The sequence below is a fragment of the Anser anser genome (assembly GCF_964211835.1).
Source record: "Anser anser genome assembly, chromosome: 1".
In the NCBI taxonomy this organism is placed as follows: Eukaryota; Metazoa; Chordata; class Aves; order Anseriformes; family Anatidae; genus Anser; species Anser anser.
Window position 1 is genome coordinate 1,874,660 of NC_139720.1, and position 15,526 is coordinate 1,890,185.

General features: G+C 48.9%; 1 protein-coding gene across 1 annotated transcript in view; it reads right to left on the reverse strand.

The window, feature by feature from the left end:
* Positions 1–1,534: 1,534 nt before the first annotated feature.
* Positions 1,535–15,526, reverse strand: part of LOC310879930 (uncharacterized protein) — a 112,639-nt gene continuing 98,647 nt past the window's right edge. Inside the window, exons 82-90 of the mRNA XM_083794990.1 lie at positions 15,231–15,347; positions 12,638–12,715; positions 11,356–11,409; positions 10,343–10,391; positions 9,445–9,483; positions 6,982–7,146; positions 4,046–4,117; positions 3,338–3,508; positions 1,535–1,858 (exon numbers count right to left, since the gene is read on the reverse strand). Of these exons, the coding sequence (XP_083651116.1) occupies positions 1,845–1,858; positions 3,338–3,508; positions 4,046–4,117; positions 6,982–7,146; positions 9,445–9,483; positions 10,343–10,391; positions 11,356–11,409; positions 12,638–12,715; positions 15,231–15,347 (759 nt within the window). The 3' untranslated portion in view covers positions 1,535–1,844. The remainder of the gene's footprint in view (positions 1,859–3,337; positions 3,509–4,045; positions 4,118–6,981; positions 7,147–9,444; positions 9,484–10,342; positions 10,392–11,355; positions 11,410–12,637; positions 12,716–15,230; positions 15,348–15,526) is intronic.

Below are 15,526 nucleotides of genomic sequence, written 5' to 3' on the forward strand. Positions count from 1 at the left end.
ATATTTTTGCACCAGTCCAGCCACGGACTGGTTTGCATCAGGAAGTCTCATTTGGGGCATGGGGAGGTTGCAACCAGAGATGTCCCAGCTCAGGTTGACGTGGCTTGAACCTTTCTGGGGATGCATCCCTAGCCCTTCCTATGGCTGAGTCCCTTTTTCCCAGCTCTTTTAAAGCTCTGAAAAGTTGTTTGCTCTGCAAAAGTGTGGGAGTTCAACAACTTGATCCCCCGGCAAAGTCCCTCCTAAAGAGAGATTTTCATACGAGGGTCATGGATGAACCTGGGGGTCATGCACTCTGTTAGGTCTCATTCTTGATTAGAAATTTCTGTTTCTCGATGCCATGGCCTCACCTGGAAGCACAGAAAGACTTTTTTTGTTTTGTTTTGTTTATTTTTTTTTGGGGGTAGGGGTGGGGGTGGAGGTGAGCCTGCAGCCAGCGTTTTGCTCAGCCTGGAATATTTTTTTCTTTTCTGAGGGAGTATTTTTCTTGCTGTGAAGCAGCACCTGAATGTTTTTGCTTGCCAAAGTGCATTTTGATGCTAACCATCCTTTCGAGAGGAGAGGCTGAAAATGGCACCTGTATCATTTCCAACGTTTACCAATTTCCTTTTTTTTTTTTTTTTTTTAATTTTATTTTTTTTCATTTAGAGGGAATGAAAAACCCACAGAGCTCTGCTGACCCCTCCTTGGAGCATGGGACATTGTGGGCAATGGGAATCCTGCTCCTGCCTGTACTTCTGCCTGTACACCATACTGCCTATACAGGGTAGCACTGAGGCAACCCTGCTCAGCCAGGAAAACCTGATCTCAGTCTTACCAAACTGTGCATCCAAACTTTTAATAAAATGAACCGATAATTTCCTAGCCATCGCTTCCAGCCCTGCTCCACCACAAACCCTCATTTAACCACAACGTTCCCACCAAGGCTGTTTGGGGGAAGAAAGGCGATTCCCAGCACGACCCCTGCAGACACGATGTGATGAGAGGCGTCGTGTTCAGACCCCACATTTCCCGCCTGGTTGCGACACAACAGCAATTTTCTCACCTGTGGGGAAGTCACAACCTTTCACTTCTGCTGTTTCTCTGGCAAATTCTGAATATTTGAAGACCTGGGAGGAAAATTTGTGCTGTTGGAGCTGCAGAAACCCTTCCAGGGGCTGATGTGCTGTCCCATGAGTGCACTTGGAGGCGATGTTTTTAGCCAGGACCCCTCTCAGCAGGATCCATGTGGCCACCAACCCTCGAGTTTTACCCTCCCACCTGATGGACCTCCACACACCTTGAAGTCTTGGGGCTGGCATTTTGCAGGGAGAAGCCAGGCCTGGTTTCAAACCCCATTTTTTTTTTTCTTGTCATAAAATCTGGGACTCAGTAAAGGCCCTGGGGAGGTCAAGGCTAAGCTGAAATATTTTATGCCACCAGGATGGGGCTCAGCCTGCCCACAACACGGTGCAATGGAAACCCCCAGCTTCCCAACAGCCTTTCTTAAAAGGTTACTGGTTCCACGTGAATTATGAGCTTGGATGATACACAGCAGCATTAACACACTTTTATTTTACAAAAATAAACTCGGGGGTGGGCATTGTCTGGTTTTGCACAGTAGTCTTCTGAGGAGAGCAGTGCAGTCATGAGCCTCCAGACGAAGCTTTCCGGAGCAATCAGGTGCTTCGCTCTCCTCATATCGCTTTGTTTCCTGCTCATAATTAGTTTTTGATTTTTTTTTTCCCAACCTCTGTTGCTTCTTCATGCTAAATGGGTTGTCTTGCTTGTCCAGTCTCCAAGAAGTCCTGAAGACACTTCTTGCAGCTCTGTTTCTCTTTGATTTAGGCGTGGATTGCAGCGGATCACCTCCCTCGGTCTGGTTTTTGAAAGGAAAGAGGAAACAAAGGGGATGTTGGAGGCTGGCTGTAACTTGGGCTTCTTCTTGGACCTCCCACGTCTGGACTGGCTCAGGAGGCCCTAACACCATGCGTTTGTCTCTGCCTGGTCATGTCATGACATGTCAGGTACCCATAAAGCAACTATCCCGATACGGGCCAGCTCTGGACACTCTCTAGGGCCAGCAAGAAGAAATGGGCATGTGGAGGACACATGGACCTGGCCTAATTTTGGATGACTCCCACTCCACAGTGGCTGCTTCGCCCCAGAGAGGGGGGTGCAGATGTGGAGCTGCACCGGGGCAGCCAATCTCCCCGTCCTGGCTGGTCAATACATACCTGTGCTCCCCAAGGAACACTTCAGCTCTCTGGGACGGCATTGGCTGTCCTAAACTGGGCTTAGAGCAACAAATATTTGCACTGCCCTCTTCCTCACAGAATGGGAAGCTCAGGCTCTGCAAAACCCCTTCCTTATCAGGAAGTTTCAACTGGATGATAACACCGTGTGCAATGGTCTTGATTTTAAGTACAGCAGATGCCAGTCTAAAAACCAACCAATCAAATATGGACCACCTGAAAACTCCAAAAGGAACCTGAACTCATACATCCCCACCTTTAATTGCCTTTTCTTTGTAAAATGCCTTTGAAGACAGAGCAGGTAAACCTCACCAGTATTTTTTTAATTTATTGTGGAGAGCTAATACATTTCTCCTGCTGCCCAGGGGGGTTTCTTCCCCGCAGAGAAAAGGCTGACAGAGGGATGTCTTTCTAGGAAAGTGTTTCAGCTCATGCCCTGCTCGGCAGCAGTGGTGTTTGCATTACTGCCAGGGCCAGCAGGAGCCCATTTCCCCTGTGGCAAGCTGCCATGTGCCTGGAGAGTAGGAAGAACCAGGAAAACCAACCCTCCAGAGCCTACATCACGCAACAGCAGCCCAACTGGTCTTCCAGGAGTCAGTTTTGCCCATTGAACCCCTGGTGAAACAAGAAGCTCATGCAGGGGTGTTTGGGACTGCTTGCAAGCTGGGCTAGATCGAGGCAGCTCCACCAGCTTCAAACTCAGTCCCAAGCCCTTGGTGGCTGGAGAGGCCAGAGAAGCACTTGGATGGAGCAGTCTGAGGATCGGGTTCCTGCAGAAGGCATGGGGTGACGAGCTCGAGGCATGCAAACTATCAAGACCCAGCAAACTATCTGGACCCTCTTCATCACCCACAGATCCACCCTTGTCCCCTTTGCATCTGGCCTCTTCCCCTTCCTCCCCCTTCTGCTCCAAATCATCAGCATCCCTTTATCATCCCAGCTTATCAAAGAAAGCAGAGCTGCCTTTGTCCTGCTGGGGCTTGGAGCCCTCCTGCCTGGTCCTGGTGGGGCACCACCGGGCGATGGAGGTGGATGGATCACAAATGGGTTTTCGGGCTTCCTCCTGAGGAAGAGGAGGGTTGGAGAGCCAAGGGCTGCCTCACCTGCTGAGGTTTTGCACCTCCGCTCGCACTCCCTCTTGCTTTCAAAGCGGTTGCTGTTCCCTCGGCACCCCCCGAAGACGAAGGGTCGGCAGGAATTCGCCGCGGGGTGGAAATACCAGCGCAGGGCGTAGTGCCGGCAGGAGCCCTCGTCCATCGGCTGCAGGCAGGGGGCTGCAGGGAAACCCCAACACCACTCACGTGTGAGACCCGGGTGGGCAAAAGCCACCCTGGTTCCACCTTGGGCAAATGTATGGGGATGGTGCAAAAGCTGCCCCTGCCCTTTGGTTGGCACCTTCTCCCAAAAAATGGGGCTGGGGGAGGAAAGGGGGCAGCAAGGACCAGCGGTGTGGGCATTTGGCAGTGGGTTCCCAATAGTGGGATGGGCACAAAGCTCCGTGTTGTTCCACAGCACTGACTGCCCATCACAGTGGTCTCTGAGCTTTGCAAGGGGGAAATGAACCCCCAGTTCTTGGGGTGGGGGTCTTTGTAGTGATGGTTGTATTAGGGGACATTGCACAGGGGAATCTCACCGTGGTTTTTTGGGGTGGGGATAAATGCAGCTGCCTTAAGCCAAGCTCAAATCTGAGATTTGAGCCACTACATGCTGGAACCTGTAACACTTTCAGCCCCGCATCCCCTTGATCTCAAGGCCAGAAAGCATTTAGGGAGCTGACTTCGCTAAATGTCACTTAATTCAGTGTATTTCACCTGGTAATTGACTGTGGGCTTCTCGGCGCTTGTGCAGAGAGGGCCCCGTTATCTGCTGCACGCTGGAAGCTGCTGGAGAAGCAAATGGAAATTACACGTAATGAGGGCACGCAAACAAATTAGCCATCATTTAAATATTGATCATTGGAGCCTTGCATGGCTTTCCTATGGCTAACAAGTTCTCTTAATAAATGTCACGGAGCGACTGGTGAGGCAGGGGGAGGAACCGGCGGCAATAAAATTCTTAATGGTGTTAAACAACTCAGTCAAAAAGGTTGGGTGTTAGTCAGAGAAAATGGAAGTATTTGAGGTTGTTTGCAGGAGATAAATGTCAGGCCGGAGTTTTGTAAATCTGGGAGCTTTGAAAAGCCAGGAGCGATTGTAATCTGGCGGTAATAACCCTCCGACTGCAGAATCCTGTTAACATTTCGAGCGCCTATCCGCACTCATCACTTAGCCGAGCGATTTATGAGCCCTCCTGCCTCAGACCCAGGCTTTAATGGGATTGTCGGCTGGCGACGGCGGCAGCTGTGATTCGATAACGCGTGGTACGCTCCATCGATCTGAAACCGCCCAGATCCCGAATGCTGCCTTGATATAAAGTGAGTTTAAACCCAGATGGATGACGTCTTCGCAGTGCTACGCAGACGTTAGGTGAGAGTTTGAGGGATGGGCAGGAGGAAGGCGGCGATGGTTGGAGGCTGGCTTCAGGCTCAGCTGGATTTGGGGGTTTGTTTGGTCCTGAGCAGATTATATGGGCGAAAAGTTGGGGTCATTGTCAATGGGTTTGACTTAAAACGCATCCCAAAGCTCAGGGAAAGTGCCATAGTGTAATAAAGGTGAACATATCTAAACTGCAGTCACTGGCCTGTACAGGCTACCACTTGTTTTGAGGTTTGAAATGATGTAACATCAGGGGTCTTGTATGTTAAAAAAGTGCAATGTGATTTTTATTATTATTATTTTTTAATATTTTCCAAAGTAGCAGAGCTGATTGGCCCACTGATGTTTTGGCTGGCCAGCTGGTGAGCTGGCTGGCCAGCTTTCTTGTTGGTCATCCACTTGGCTGCTGCATGACCAGCCTGCAGAAAGCTCCGCAGCTGCTGGGGGACCAGAGCTTGTGCAAGGCTGCTGCAGGGGCACGGGACATTGCATTTCAGATGGCTCCTTTCTGCTGAGATGTTTCTGGCCTTGCAAATACCTATTTCTCTGAGCTGAAGCACTGGTGCCATCCCCTACCCATATTGGATTGACAATGGCCATCCATCCATGCTACCCAACCTCCTCCTCCTCGTGACAAAATCTGAGCAGTCGTGGTGTAAACATCTTAATTTCTGATTTGCTGAATTTCAAGGAATGAGACTGAACTCTCCCTCGTTTTGAGTCCTGCCCTTTCCTGCAGTGTGTTTGGACTCTGAGAGCTCCATAAGCAAGCCCCAAGTCCCCTACTCCTGCCCACCAGCCCTTCTGCACCAAGCTTTCACTCTGTCTCCCACAAATCAAGGCTCAAATCCAAGAGCTGAAGATGAGATCAAAAGGTCCATGGATGTCTGTGGTGTGAGTTTGAAAATTAGGTGGACGTGGGGAAAGACAGCTCACAGGAGTCCTATTGGGTGAAGATAATTTCCAGGTTGCTGTCTAAATTCAGGGCAGAGGTAGCCAGAAACCCCTCAAGCTCATGGTATCAATGGCTTCTGGTCAAATCCATCAGGGCACAGGCAGGCCCTGAAAAGCCACCCATGAGGGATGGAAGAAGGAGGATATCCGACTGGTAGTTCCTATGTGCCGAAGGGACTATATCAGGTCATCAGGTCTGCATGGTACTGGGCCAAGAAGTCCCCCAGAGACTCACTCCAGTGGTTCACGGTCGGAAGAAAGGTGGGATGATTGGAAATGCAGCTAAACTGCCCCATCCTGTCCTCTTCCTGGACAGTAGGCCATTCTCAACCAAGCACTAATGGATTTCCCTGTGTCCATCAGACTCATCTCCTGAGCTTCTCCACCAGGACACCGTCACAGTGAATCCCAAGGGGGTCCTGGAGCCTCCTGAGGAGCCACCCCATCGGTTGTGCCTGCAGAACAGCCATAACCTCCCTCCAGCCCATGGACAAGTAGAAGCACATGGGTCACCCCTCTACAGCTGAGCAGCCTTCATCCTCCCCAAATGGTAGCTACATCTCAGTTGCCCAGCACTGCTTCAGATCCTACTGGGGAGACTGATAATTCCTAAAATTGTGGCCAATCCCAGGCCATGCTCGGACCATTCTCTTGCCTTGTCCATTAGCCTGGTGTAGAGGTAGATGAGGAGATGCCACAGACCCACTGGTGTTCATGTACAGGCAGACCAGGACTGCATGCATCTGCAGAGAAGGACCCTGGCTGTTCTGTCTCCCCCTCTCTCTTGGGCAACACAAAGAGAGACAAATAGAGCTGGTTGTTTTCCCCTTAGCTGTAATCAGAAATTTTACCCATTAAATGGTTCACGAGGCCCTGGGCAGAAATAGTCTATAACAGCTCAAGTCTTTGGTCTCAGAGATGTAATTTCTGGCTGGCAGGAAGCTTTACTAGAAGTTGCAGAGGACGTGAGTGGGACAAAATCAGCCTGAAAACTTCGGCTGCCTCCTTCCAGCATTTAGGAATGTGTCCTTTCAAAAGTGGCAGTCATCACTGGGGCCACGTGCATTTGGCTTTTCCCTCACCCACTGCCCTTTGTAGGAGCATTGGATCACCTTGTCTTCGAGCCACAGATCAGCCCTGTCCAGCACAGGGGATCTCGTGTAGGAGCCCTTGCTGGAAATCCCTTTCCTGCTTCCTTTCTGCCCACTGTCAGTGATAGAGATTTAGCACAGGGTTCATGGTGTGCTCTAAGAGAGGTGAAAGAATTATTTTCTATGGTAGAAAAGACCAACAGCATGCATCCAGGCAGCTGCACCTACCTGCAACAAGTGAAGGGTTCATAAAAGTCTCCGATGATGTTGCCAACGTGGTCATGCTCTGGGTTTTGTTGAGCATTTCTTCCTGGTTCTCACCATCCCTTCCGGGGTATTCCTGTTCCTCAAAATACCCTTGGAGCCGCCTGCTGATTTCAGCTGCTTCCAGGCCTGTGGATTTAATTGCCGGGTCAGTGAGGATGAAATCTGGCACCATGGTTTTACAGCTAAGCCCCCCGTGCTTGGAAAAATAGTTCAACACAATGCCATGTTTTGTTGGCCGTAACCTCCAGACCATGGGCTTGTGGTCGAGGTAGGAAACCATTCCCAAACCACATGTACTCTTGAGAAAGACAAGCACTTAGGGGCAGATCACACTGTCTATTGTCTTCTCATCAAAGTCAGAAGGATATACTAAATTTATGCAGACCAGAAGCTGGTTTTAAAGGAAGCAGTTCCCAGCCAATGTGGTGCGACTCCTTGGGATTGCCATGGGCACTGCATGGACACATTTGCAGTGATGCTTAGGATGGAGCTGTGATCAAAGTCCCCTGTATAATTAAATTCTGTGGGACCTGTCGCATCTCTATGGGGTGGATCCTCTGATGTGCTGAGCATTGCAGCCTTCTCAGATAAGACCAACTAAGGAAAAAAATGGTAAAATATTGCAACCTCATCTGTATATCTGGATTCCAGTGGGGCTGTGGCTCCATCACCCTTCAGACAGGGTCTGTCTGACACCTAGTGCCATATGGGATAGCTGGGACCTTGACCAGGACTGGGCTGGCAGGCACGTTAGCGAGGCAGATATTTTATGAGTTTTGGCTTTATGTATGTACAGTGTTTATGGTTACAGGATGGCAGATCTGGTGGAGCCTGGATGTGCAAACCCAGAAACATGTTTTGAAGTGATTTGGACCAGCAGATTGAATCCATCCCAGATTAACATTCCGTGGCATGTCCATTGTGGTTTTGATGCAGCTCTGCTTTCCTTTGTAAATGTAGTGCTACATCTAAATGATGCTCTGAACAGGAGTGGGGGAGAGAGGACCATGTGCTCCTGGCTGAAGGACTGACCAGCTGGATAACAGGCAAATCCCTTGGGTAGAACCTGAGTCATGAATGCAAAGCACTTCAGCAAGGGCTGTCTTTTATAGAAACATGAAGTCTTCTGTGTCCGAGAGCATTCACTGTGCAGGATTCATTTGCTGTGATTCATGGACATTGCGGAAGCAAGTGGAGGCCAGTGCAAGGGCAGGATCTCAGGTACGGGGCCTTGGAGAGACACCAGGGAGAGATGCTCTCTACCCTGACAGATTTGTTTTCTAAATACAGAGCAGGAGGGGAAACAGAGCCCAGAAAAAGCTATATTGTGTCTGGTGTAATGTCCCATGCCAAGGGAGTTCCCAGCTACGCCGTGTGTCTGTGATTGTACTGTCTCTTTATGTCCAGAGCAAGGATGCTGCCAAGTATCCCAGCTATTTGCTTCTCAACCTATTTCTCTCTTTAGAAAGTCTCTGCTTTGTGAAATGCTCTGCTTTCATATACTATGAAAAAATGTGCTATGAAGGCTTAAAAAAAATAAAGCAAATCCATTCCTGAAGAACATGAGTTCATTTTAGAGGTGAGTTGCTGCTCTCAAGTTCCTCCTTTGGTTATTCCTGTTTAAAACATTAAATACAGCTTCAAGGTAGGAAAAGACTAACTGTGGTGGCTGCAGACAAGAGGGTTTGGTGCCATGCGAGTCAGCAATGTCCTCGCATCAGGAAGCCCGACAACATCCCATGGAGATGGGATCCAACATAGAGAGTGTAAGACACATCCACCCCTTACCTGGGGTGGGGTGCATCACCTCGGGCACTGCACTGCACACCTGGAAAGCAAACTCCTCTAACTGTCCTTTAATCCAGCACAGAGGTTGAGCCCTTGACCAAATGGGTCTACTTCAGCACCATCAGATTTGCCCTCCATGTTCCATGGACCATAAATATTAGGTGCCCATAGTGGGAGCTTAAATGACACATAGACACCCACAGTGCAGGCATTGAAGCTTTTTGTGTTAAGGGTTTGGGATGATGGAATAACAGGATCTGTTTCATGGGTATGGAGAGGAGCTCCTGTGGCTGCAGCTTTTAAATCTGGGTGTTGGGAATATTTGTCAAGAGTAGCTTTGATTTTGTCCTGCAGTACAGGGTGGAAGCAGGAGACTTCTTGGTGTCTCTCTTAACCCTGTTTTTTCATCTTCCCCTCAAAAAAAGTCCCCCTAGGAGCCAGGGTCTAAAAAGCATTCGGTGATCCAGGGGTCATTTTCCATGCTGAATCTCAGAAAAAAAACCAAACCAAACCAAAACAAAACACACTTATTCTTAACATCTTTTCACTCAGTTTCAGACTGTTTGGGGTAGGGAGAACATCCTTTACTCCACTGCACATTCACATTCATTTCTGTGTGTGTAGTAGTAGCCTTACCCCTTTCCATGAGCATCCTTCCCAACTCACCTCCACAATCTGTAAACACAAGACAGGGCAAAAGTTTATTCTCTACTTCTTCCTTCCCTATGGAAAGTTTATTCTTCCAATGAAATCATTATTTTTATAGGTAGCACATGTTTTCATGGATTATTTTTCATTTTTTACCCCTTAAAGGCATTAAAACGCCTCCTAATATCTCTAGGCAGAAACAAATGTGAGTCCATCTTAATTATGTTGGCAAGTGCAAGGGGACAAACCCAAACCCTCTTTGGCCACAGGAAGGCTCCAGGGAGTGGGGCACAAGTGGTGCTCAGGAAGCTGGGCAAGGAAAGCAAGACCACAAAACCCTAAAACCTTGTGATGTGGGGATTCTGGGGTAAAAATATCCCCAAATGTGTTTTTCCTTTTTTTTTTTTTTTTTTTTTTTGTTACTGCCATGGCCCTGCTTGGCAGTTATTCACTGCTGCAGAAGAGAGGTCTGTGTGTCAAGAAGCACCACGAAGTAGACGGGAATTAAAAGGTTGTTATTTGGCAAAACGCAGCTCCAAACTTCCCCTCGTGACCCAGTGTCTTTCACCGATCAGTGGGGAAATGGAGGTGACCGGTGAGGAAACCTTTACTGACAAAACCACCGGGGAAGAAATGGGAAGACAGAGGGTTCGAAGGAAAAAAATATTAAGAGTTTGAGCACGAGGTCAGGGCTACAGCGGAGACCCCAGGGCCCAGAAACCCACGCTCGTCTCCAAGCTTGGCGAGGTGACATGTCTCCGCTGGCTGCTAATGGGGTGATATTTGCTCTGCCGGGTGAGCATGTGCTGGTGCTCAAATTGCTCCAATTTAGTCACCGGCAGATGTCAGAGCCATGGCCCTGAGTGCGGTTCGCCAGTCAACTTACCGCATCTGCCTCTCATCTCGCTCCTGACCACCTCCTTCACCTCTTCGTCCTATGCCGCAGGGGGAAAAATAGAGGTTAGCGGAGATTTTCTACCCGGGATCCATCTCCCTCTGCTTTATGTCCCCTCGCCCCACCAGAGCTGGTCTCTGGGCCAGCAAGTGAAACCAACTCCGCTTTGGTTTGACCAAGATGTTGGTGTCATAGGGACCTTGGTTCAAGTTTTGTGACTTATTGGGAAAATGATTCCCTTTGCAGATTTGTGGCCATCCTGTCACCAGCGATGGTTTCTTTCTTTCCCTGAGGAACAGACATCTCCAGCCACGAGGACCGTGGGACACCTCAGGCCCAGGCTGGCTTTACAGTGAGTACCAGCACCTTTTCGGCACTGTCCCTGGAGCCATGGTCCCCCAGATGTCCTTGGCCTCTGACAAGTTTCATCAACCCATCTGCATCCATGCGAAGGGGCTGCTGAAATCACACCGTAGACCGACAAATGGGCTGTAGCATGAGGTTTAGCTGAGATGTAACTGCACCTCATTTTGTTCTTCTCCGTTTCTTTTCTAGCTAACACTAATCCTCACACAGTGAGACATCCGGTCTCATGGGTTTTGAGTCTACCCCATGTCCTTGGGCTAACCAACCACCACTCTCAGCTGAGAATCTTCCATTTTGCACCCTACTGCAACTTCATGTGCTCTCCACCTTGTAGGGGTGAAAAATTTTGTGCCCTAAGCTCTGGGTGCTCTCCACCTTGTAGGGGTGAAAAATTTTGTGCCCTAAGCTCTTGGTCATTGCTTGGCCTTGGCATTGGACTGCCCAGCATTGCTCTTGCCCCAGCTCGTGCTTGTCTGACGTCTCTGGGTAATGGCCAACACTCTCATTTCCTGGATATTCTCTGCATGAATTTGTTTCTCACCATTTCCCTCCTCCCTTACACCTCTTAGGGGCAGTTTGTCCTATTTTCTCTATTCAGGCCTGTGTAATAGGATGTCATCTTGGACTAAAGTACTCACAGAAAGACCAGGATCTCCCTTTTCTCCCTTCTGGCCAGCAGGACCATTTTCACCCTGTTAAAAACACTTAAGTCATTACAAAAGCTCAGTAGATTGACCATTAAATGCTCCAAGAATAAGTGCACCTTAGAGAGGAGAGGATGCTCTAGAAATGGAGATGGAGAAAAATGCTCACATGTTTTCCCATAAATTTAAGGGATATCAGTGGGTAGCTCGCTAAGCTGGAAGGAACGGTCTCATCCGTGTGCGGGGAAACAAGAACAAAATTGTGTCTCAAAGGGCTGGGTGCAGGTTCCCAGCTTTTTGGGGCTGTTTTTTGATTTCCCACTGAGTTTGAAGAGCTGTGTGACTGCTCTAACTTATATATGCACAAGGCAGCAGGGCTCTAAGGGTGTTAACAGCTACGGTTTAAGGTCGGTTTCTTTGGAATATGTAAGGGACCAAAAAGGCTGAGGTGGAGGTATGGAGAGGATCTGGCCTCCAGAGAACCTCTGGGAACCCCAACCAGACCACGCAGAAGATGTGAGCCAGGTTTGCAGTCCCAGCACTAGGGAGATGCTGAGTTTTGCCAACAGGGCTTTCTGAAAAGAAAAATTTTCTGCTCAGATCTGGTGAGAACTGGATTTGTTGATTACATATACATAAAAATATTAAAGGAAAAGGAGCACGGGAGGAGTGACCTAAATTAAAGCCTTGATGGCCATTTTTCTCATTCCCCGGTTGCTTACAGATGTTGGAGACTGGGGAGACATCACATTATCCTTCACTGACACATGGAGGTAAAGCAATGTCACCTCCTGATGCAAAAATGTTGTGACTCGGTGTTGGTAGGGCCCAATGCATGTAGGGACTGATCTGGGACATGGGTTGCAGGTTATCTTGAAATTAAGCTCTTGATTGTATTCTCTGATGAGCAATGAAAGGCTGAGCATTACCCCTCTGTACCGAAGTACTGCACTGAGTATTGTTTTACTCCTGGTCTACCAAGCACAGCTGAGGATATATGGCCCAACATATGATGTTTTCCCAAAGAAGCCTAATATAAAACAACCCAGTGGGCTCACAGCAGTTGTCCCAAGCAGAGGATGTAGGCACTGCTCATGTCTGGTGCCTGGCACTTGGGGGTAAAATGCTCTCTGTGCTCTTGCTGTTGCAAAATTTGGAGGGCCAAGAAACCCCACCTAGGGCAGCCAGGGTTCACCCAGCCCTAATGTGGAGCCCTGCGCTGCCGTAGGGTGGTGGTGGGGTCTCACCAGGACAGCAGGCGCACCCCCATACTGACCGCTTCTCCTTTTTGCCCATCCATGCCAGGGGGCCCTCTGAGGCAGAGCGGAGGTCTCCCTCTTCTTCCTCGTGGGCCCTGGAGAGGATGAGGAGAGCTCAGTTAGTGGTGCCTGAGCAACCTATGGAGATCCCACGCAATACAGCTTGGGGTTTTCCCCCTACAGCCCAAGCTGGGCATTGGTAGGAGATACTCAGAGCACTCTGGATCTCAGATGCTCTCTGAGCAGATGTGAGGGGTCGGAGCCCTGGGATCTGCCCCATCTGGGCAACCACAGGGAGCTTCCTACGGTCCCACCCTGCAGAAAGGACGGGTGCTGTGGGGCAGAAGGCAGTTTTCTCTCTCCAGATCTCTGTCTTGGCACTAATTTAAGAAAGGGAGTCTCAGCGGGAGGAGAAGGGCTTGCAGTCTAAGATAACGCCCTCCCACATCAGAAATGGGGGTGGCCTCGCTGCGGTTCAAACCTTGGGACTTTCTCTTTTAATTTGGGGAAGAGACAAGTAGCAGTGTGGGTGTAGAAAGCGGCATCTCACAGTCCCTCTTTAATCAGTGTCCAGACAAAAGCCATTTATTATCTCACACATGGCTTTCTGAGCATTCACCACTTGTAAATGCTAACATAAAAACTTCCAGCCTTTTAAACATACATGAGGGGAGCTTGTACTTTTGGCTATGATTCTTTTGATACATTTTTCATTGCCAGGTAGAGCCTGGGGAGCAAGGAAAAGAAGAAGAGTACTGCTGCTACGGTCTAAGCCTGGATCCAGTCCCTGTTTTAGTGTTCTGGAGAGGGGGTCCTACACCTTGCCCACCCTGTGGGTAGAGACTTTCCCAAAATGCGTTGCTCTTTCTCTGTGTAGGGTGAAAATTAGGTTAATAATTGACAAAACCTACATAGATGCCTTTACACCACCTGACTCTGAAGCCCCTGCAAGGCAGGGAGACCTTTGGTTGGGCCCAGGAGACCTGATCTAGTGAGGTCCAGATTCAAATGAATCTGGAAGTTCACACCAAATTGGGTCTGAGCTGTCCCAAATTCTCTCCCTGACAGCAAAAGCAATTTTCACTGGTGTATCTTTACCAGCACAGACCTGTAAAGTCAGATGCAGCTACACAGCAGCTCCATTCTCCATCCTTTAAATGTGCTCTTAACTTGGCAAAGACCACTCACTGACCATCAGAGACGCATTATTTGGCTAAAAAAATTCATCAGGGCATAACAGAGGAAAATCCTGCCAGGGTTTCTGCCTCCTTTCCTCCTTTCCAAGCAGCAGCATGATCTACTTCCCATCTGGCAGCAAACTCGAGTATTTTACAAACACATGGATGTGCATGCACATGGTGTCTGCATACTAATACACAGACACATGTGGATTAAGTCCTCATGCTTACTTTTATAAGGATACATCACTCAACCAATATCTGCCAAATATCTGCCAGCCTTGCAGGAGTTAAAACAGGGCTGTCCCTGAGATGTCTGGTGGGACGCAGTTGGTCTTTCAGGTAGTTACCCAACTTCAGCTTTTCTTTTATTCCCAGCTCTTTCGTGTTAATTTTTGCATTCTCCTGTGCAAGCCTGAAACTCAGCCAGTCCCACCAGCACAGCTGAGAAGAGTATTTTCATTTCCAGTACTCTTTCAGTTGAAAAGTTCTTCGTTACTTAATGGATGCTGTCTAAGGGTGGGTGATTAACATTAATCTCTAGTGTCGTCCCTCTTGCATTGTGTTGGCAGCAGCAAGACACTCTTCATTACCATAGAATCTGGGGGCAGCATGTTCCTGCTTATAAACAGTATTAGCATGTCTCATTTCCAAGTCTTTTTGTTACATTTCAAAAGGTGCCCAGCATGTCTTGCATGCAAAGACACCTATTAAGCGTAGGCCACAAATGGGGTTTGAAAGCCACCAGCTCCTTCCGAAACTTTGGCATCCTGCTCCCTAGATAATTAGCAACAGGAGGGGTGCACTCGATGCCCTGCTAACGTGAAATTATCAGCCTTCCTTTCTTCATTCAGAGGTCACAACTTATGCTGCAGATAGGAAAAGGAGAGAGGAAAGGAAAAAAAATATCTCTGGTGATAAATACACTGAGAGATGAAGTATGTTGACCAAGACCCCACTGAAAACTGGGTAAGGGGGGGCATGTGTGCATGCACGGTGGCATGGGGGGGACACTTCTGGGGTGCTGTGTCACATGAGGATGTGAGGTGCAACCACCTGGAGGGCAGCTGGGGAAGGGACTTCTACCAGAGCTCCCCACAGAAGGTAAATCCATGAGGTCTAGAGCATCTTGCTCTTGGAGGAGGGTGTCTGTCAGTGAATCCTTGCTAGGACAGCCCCACTAGCTCTGGTATAGGGTTTTCTAGAGAGCAGAGGGACCATGGTCATGTTTGCCCATGTGGGAGATCCAGACCTGACTACACGGAAGTGGGAGGAGAGGATTTTTCTTTATTGATGGATGTATGATATAGCTACAATGGTAAGGAGAAAACTAGATCTCCTAGAAGACAGCATATTAGAGTTTATCAATCAAGCCATCCTCACACCAGACCTCATTAGGGTTAACAGCATGCTAATGACGCTTGTTGCTCACCTGTGGCCCTGGTTTGCCCTGGGGCCCTTGAGGTCCATCTGGTCCAGCAGCTCCAGTCTTTCCAGGCCACCCCATTTGTCCTTTGAAGCCTCCCAAGCCAGGAACTCCCTTGGCCCCCTGAGAATCAGCAAGAGAGAGTGGTTCAGAGCTTTTATCAAGCACAGGTGGTGTGCTATTAGAAATTGGCCAGTCAAGTATCACCCAGATATTTCCATGGACACTGGCAGTAAAGGGAGACCCTGGACATTCTCCTTTGTCTGCTCGCATGGGCAGAGCATCAGTAGGATGGCTGAGAT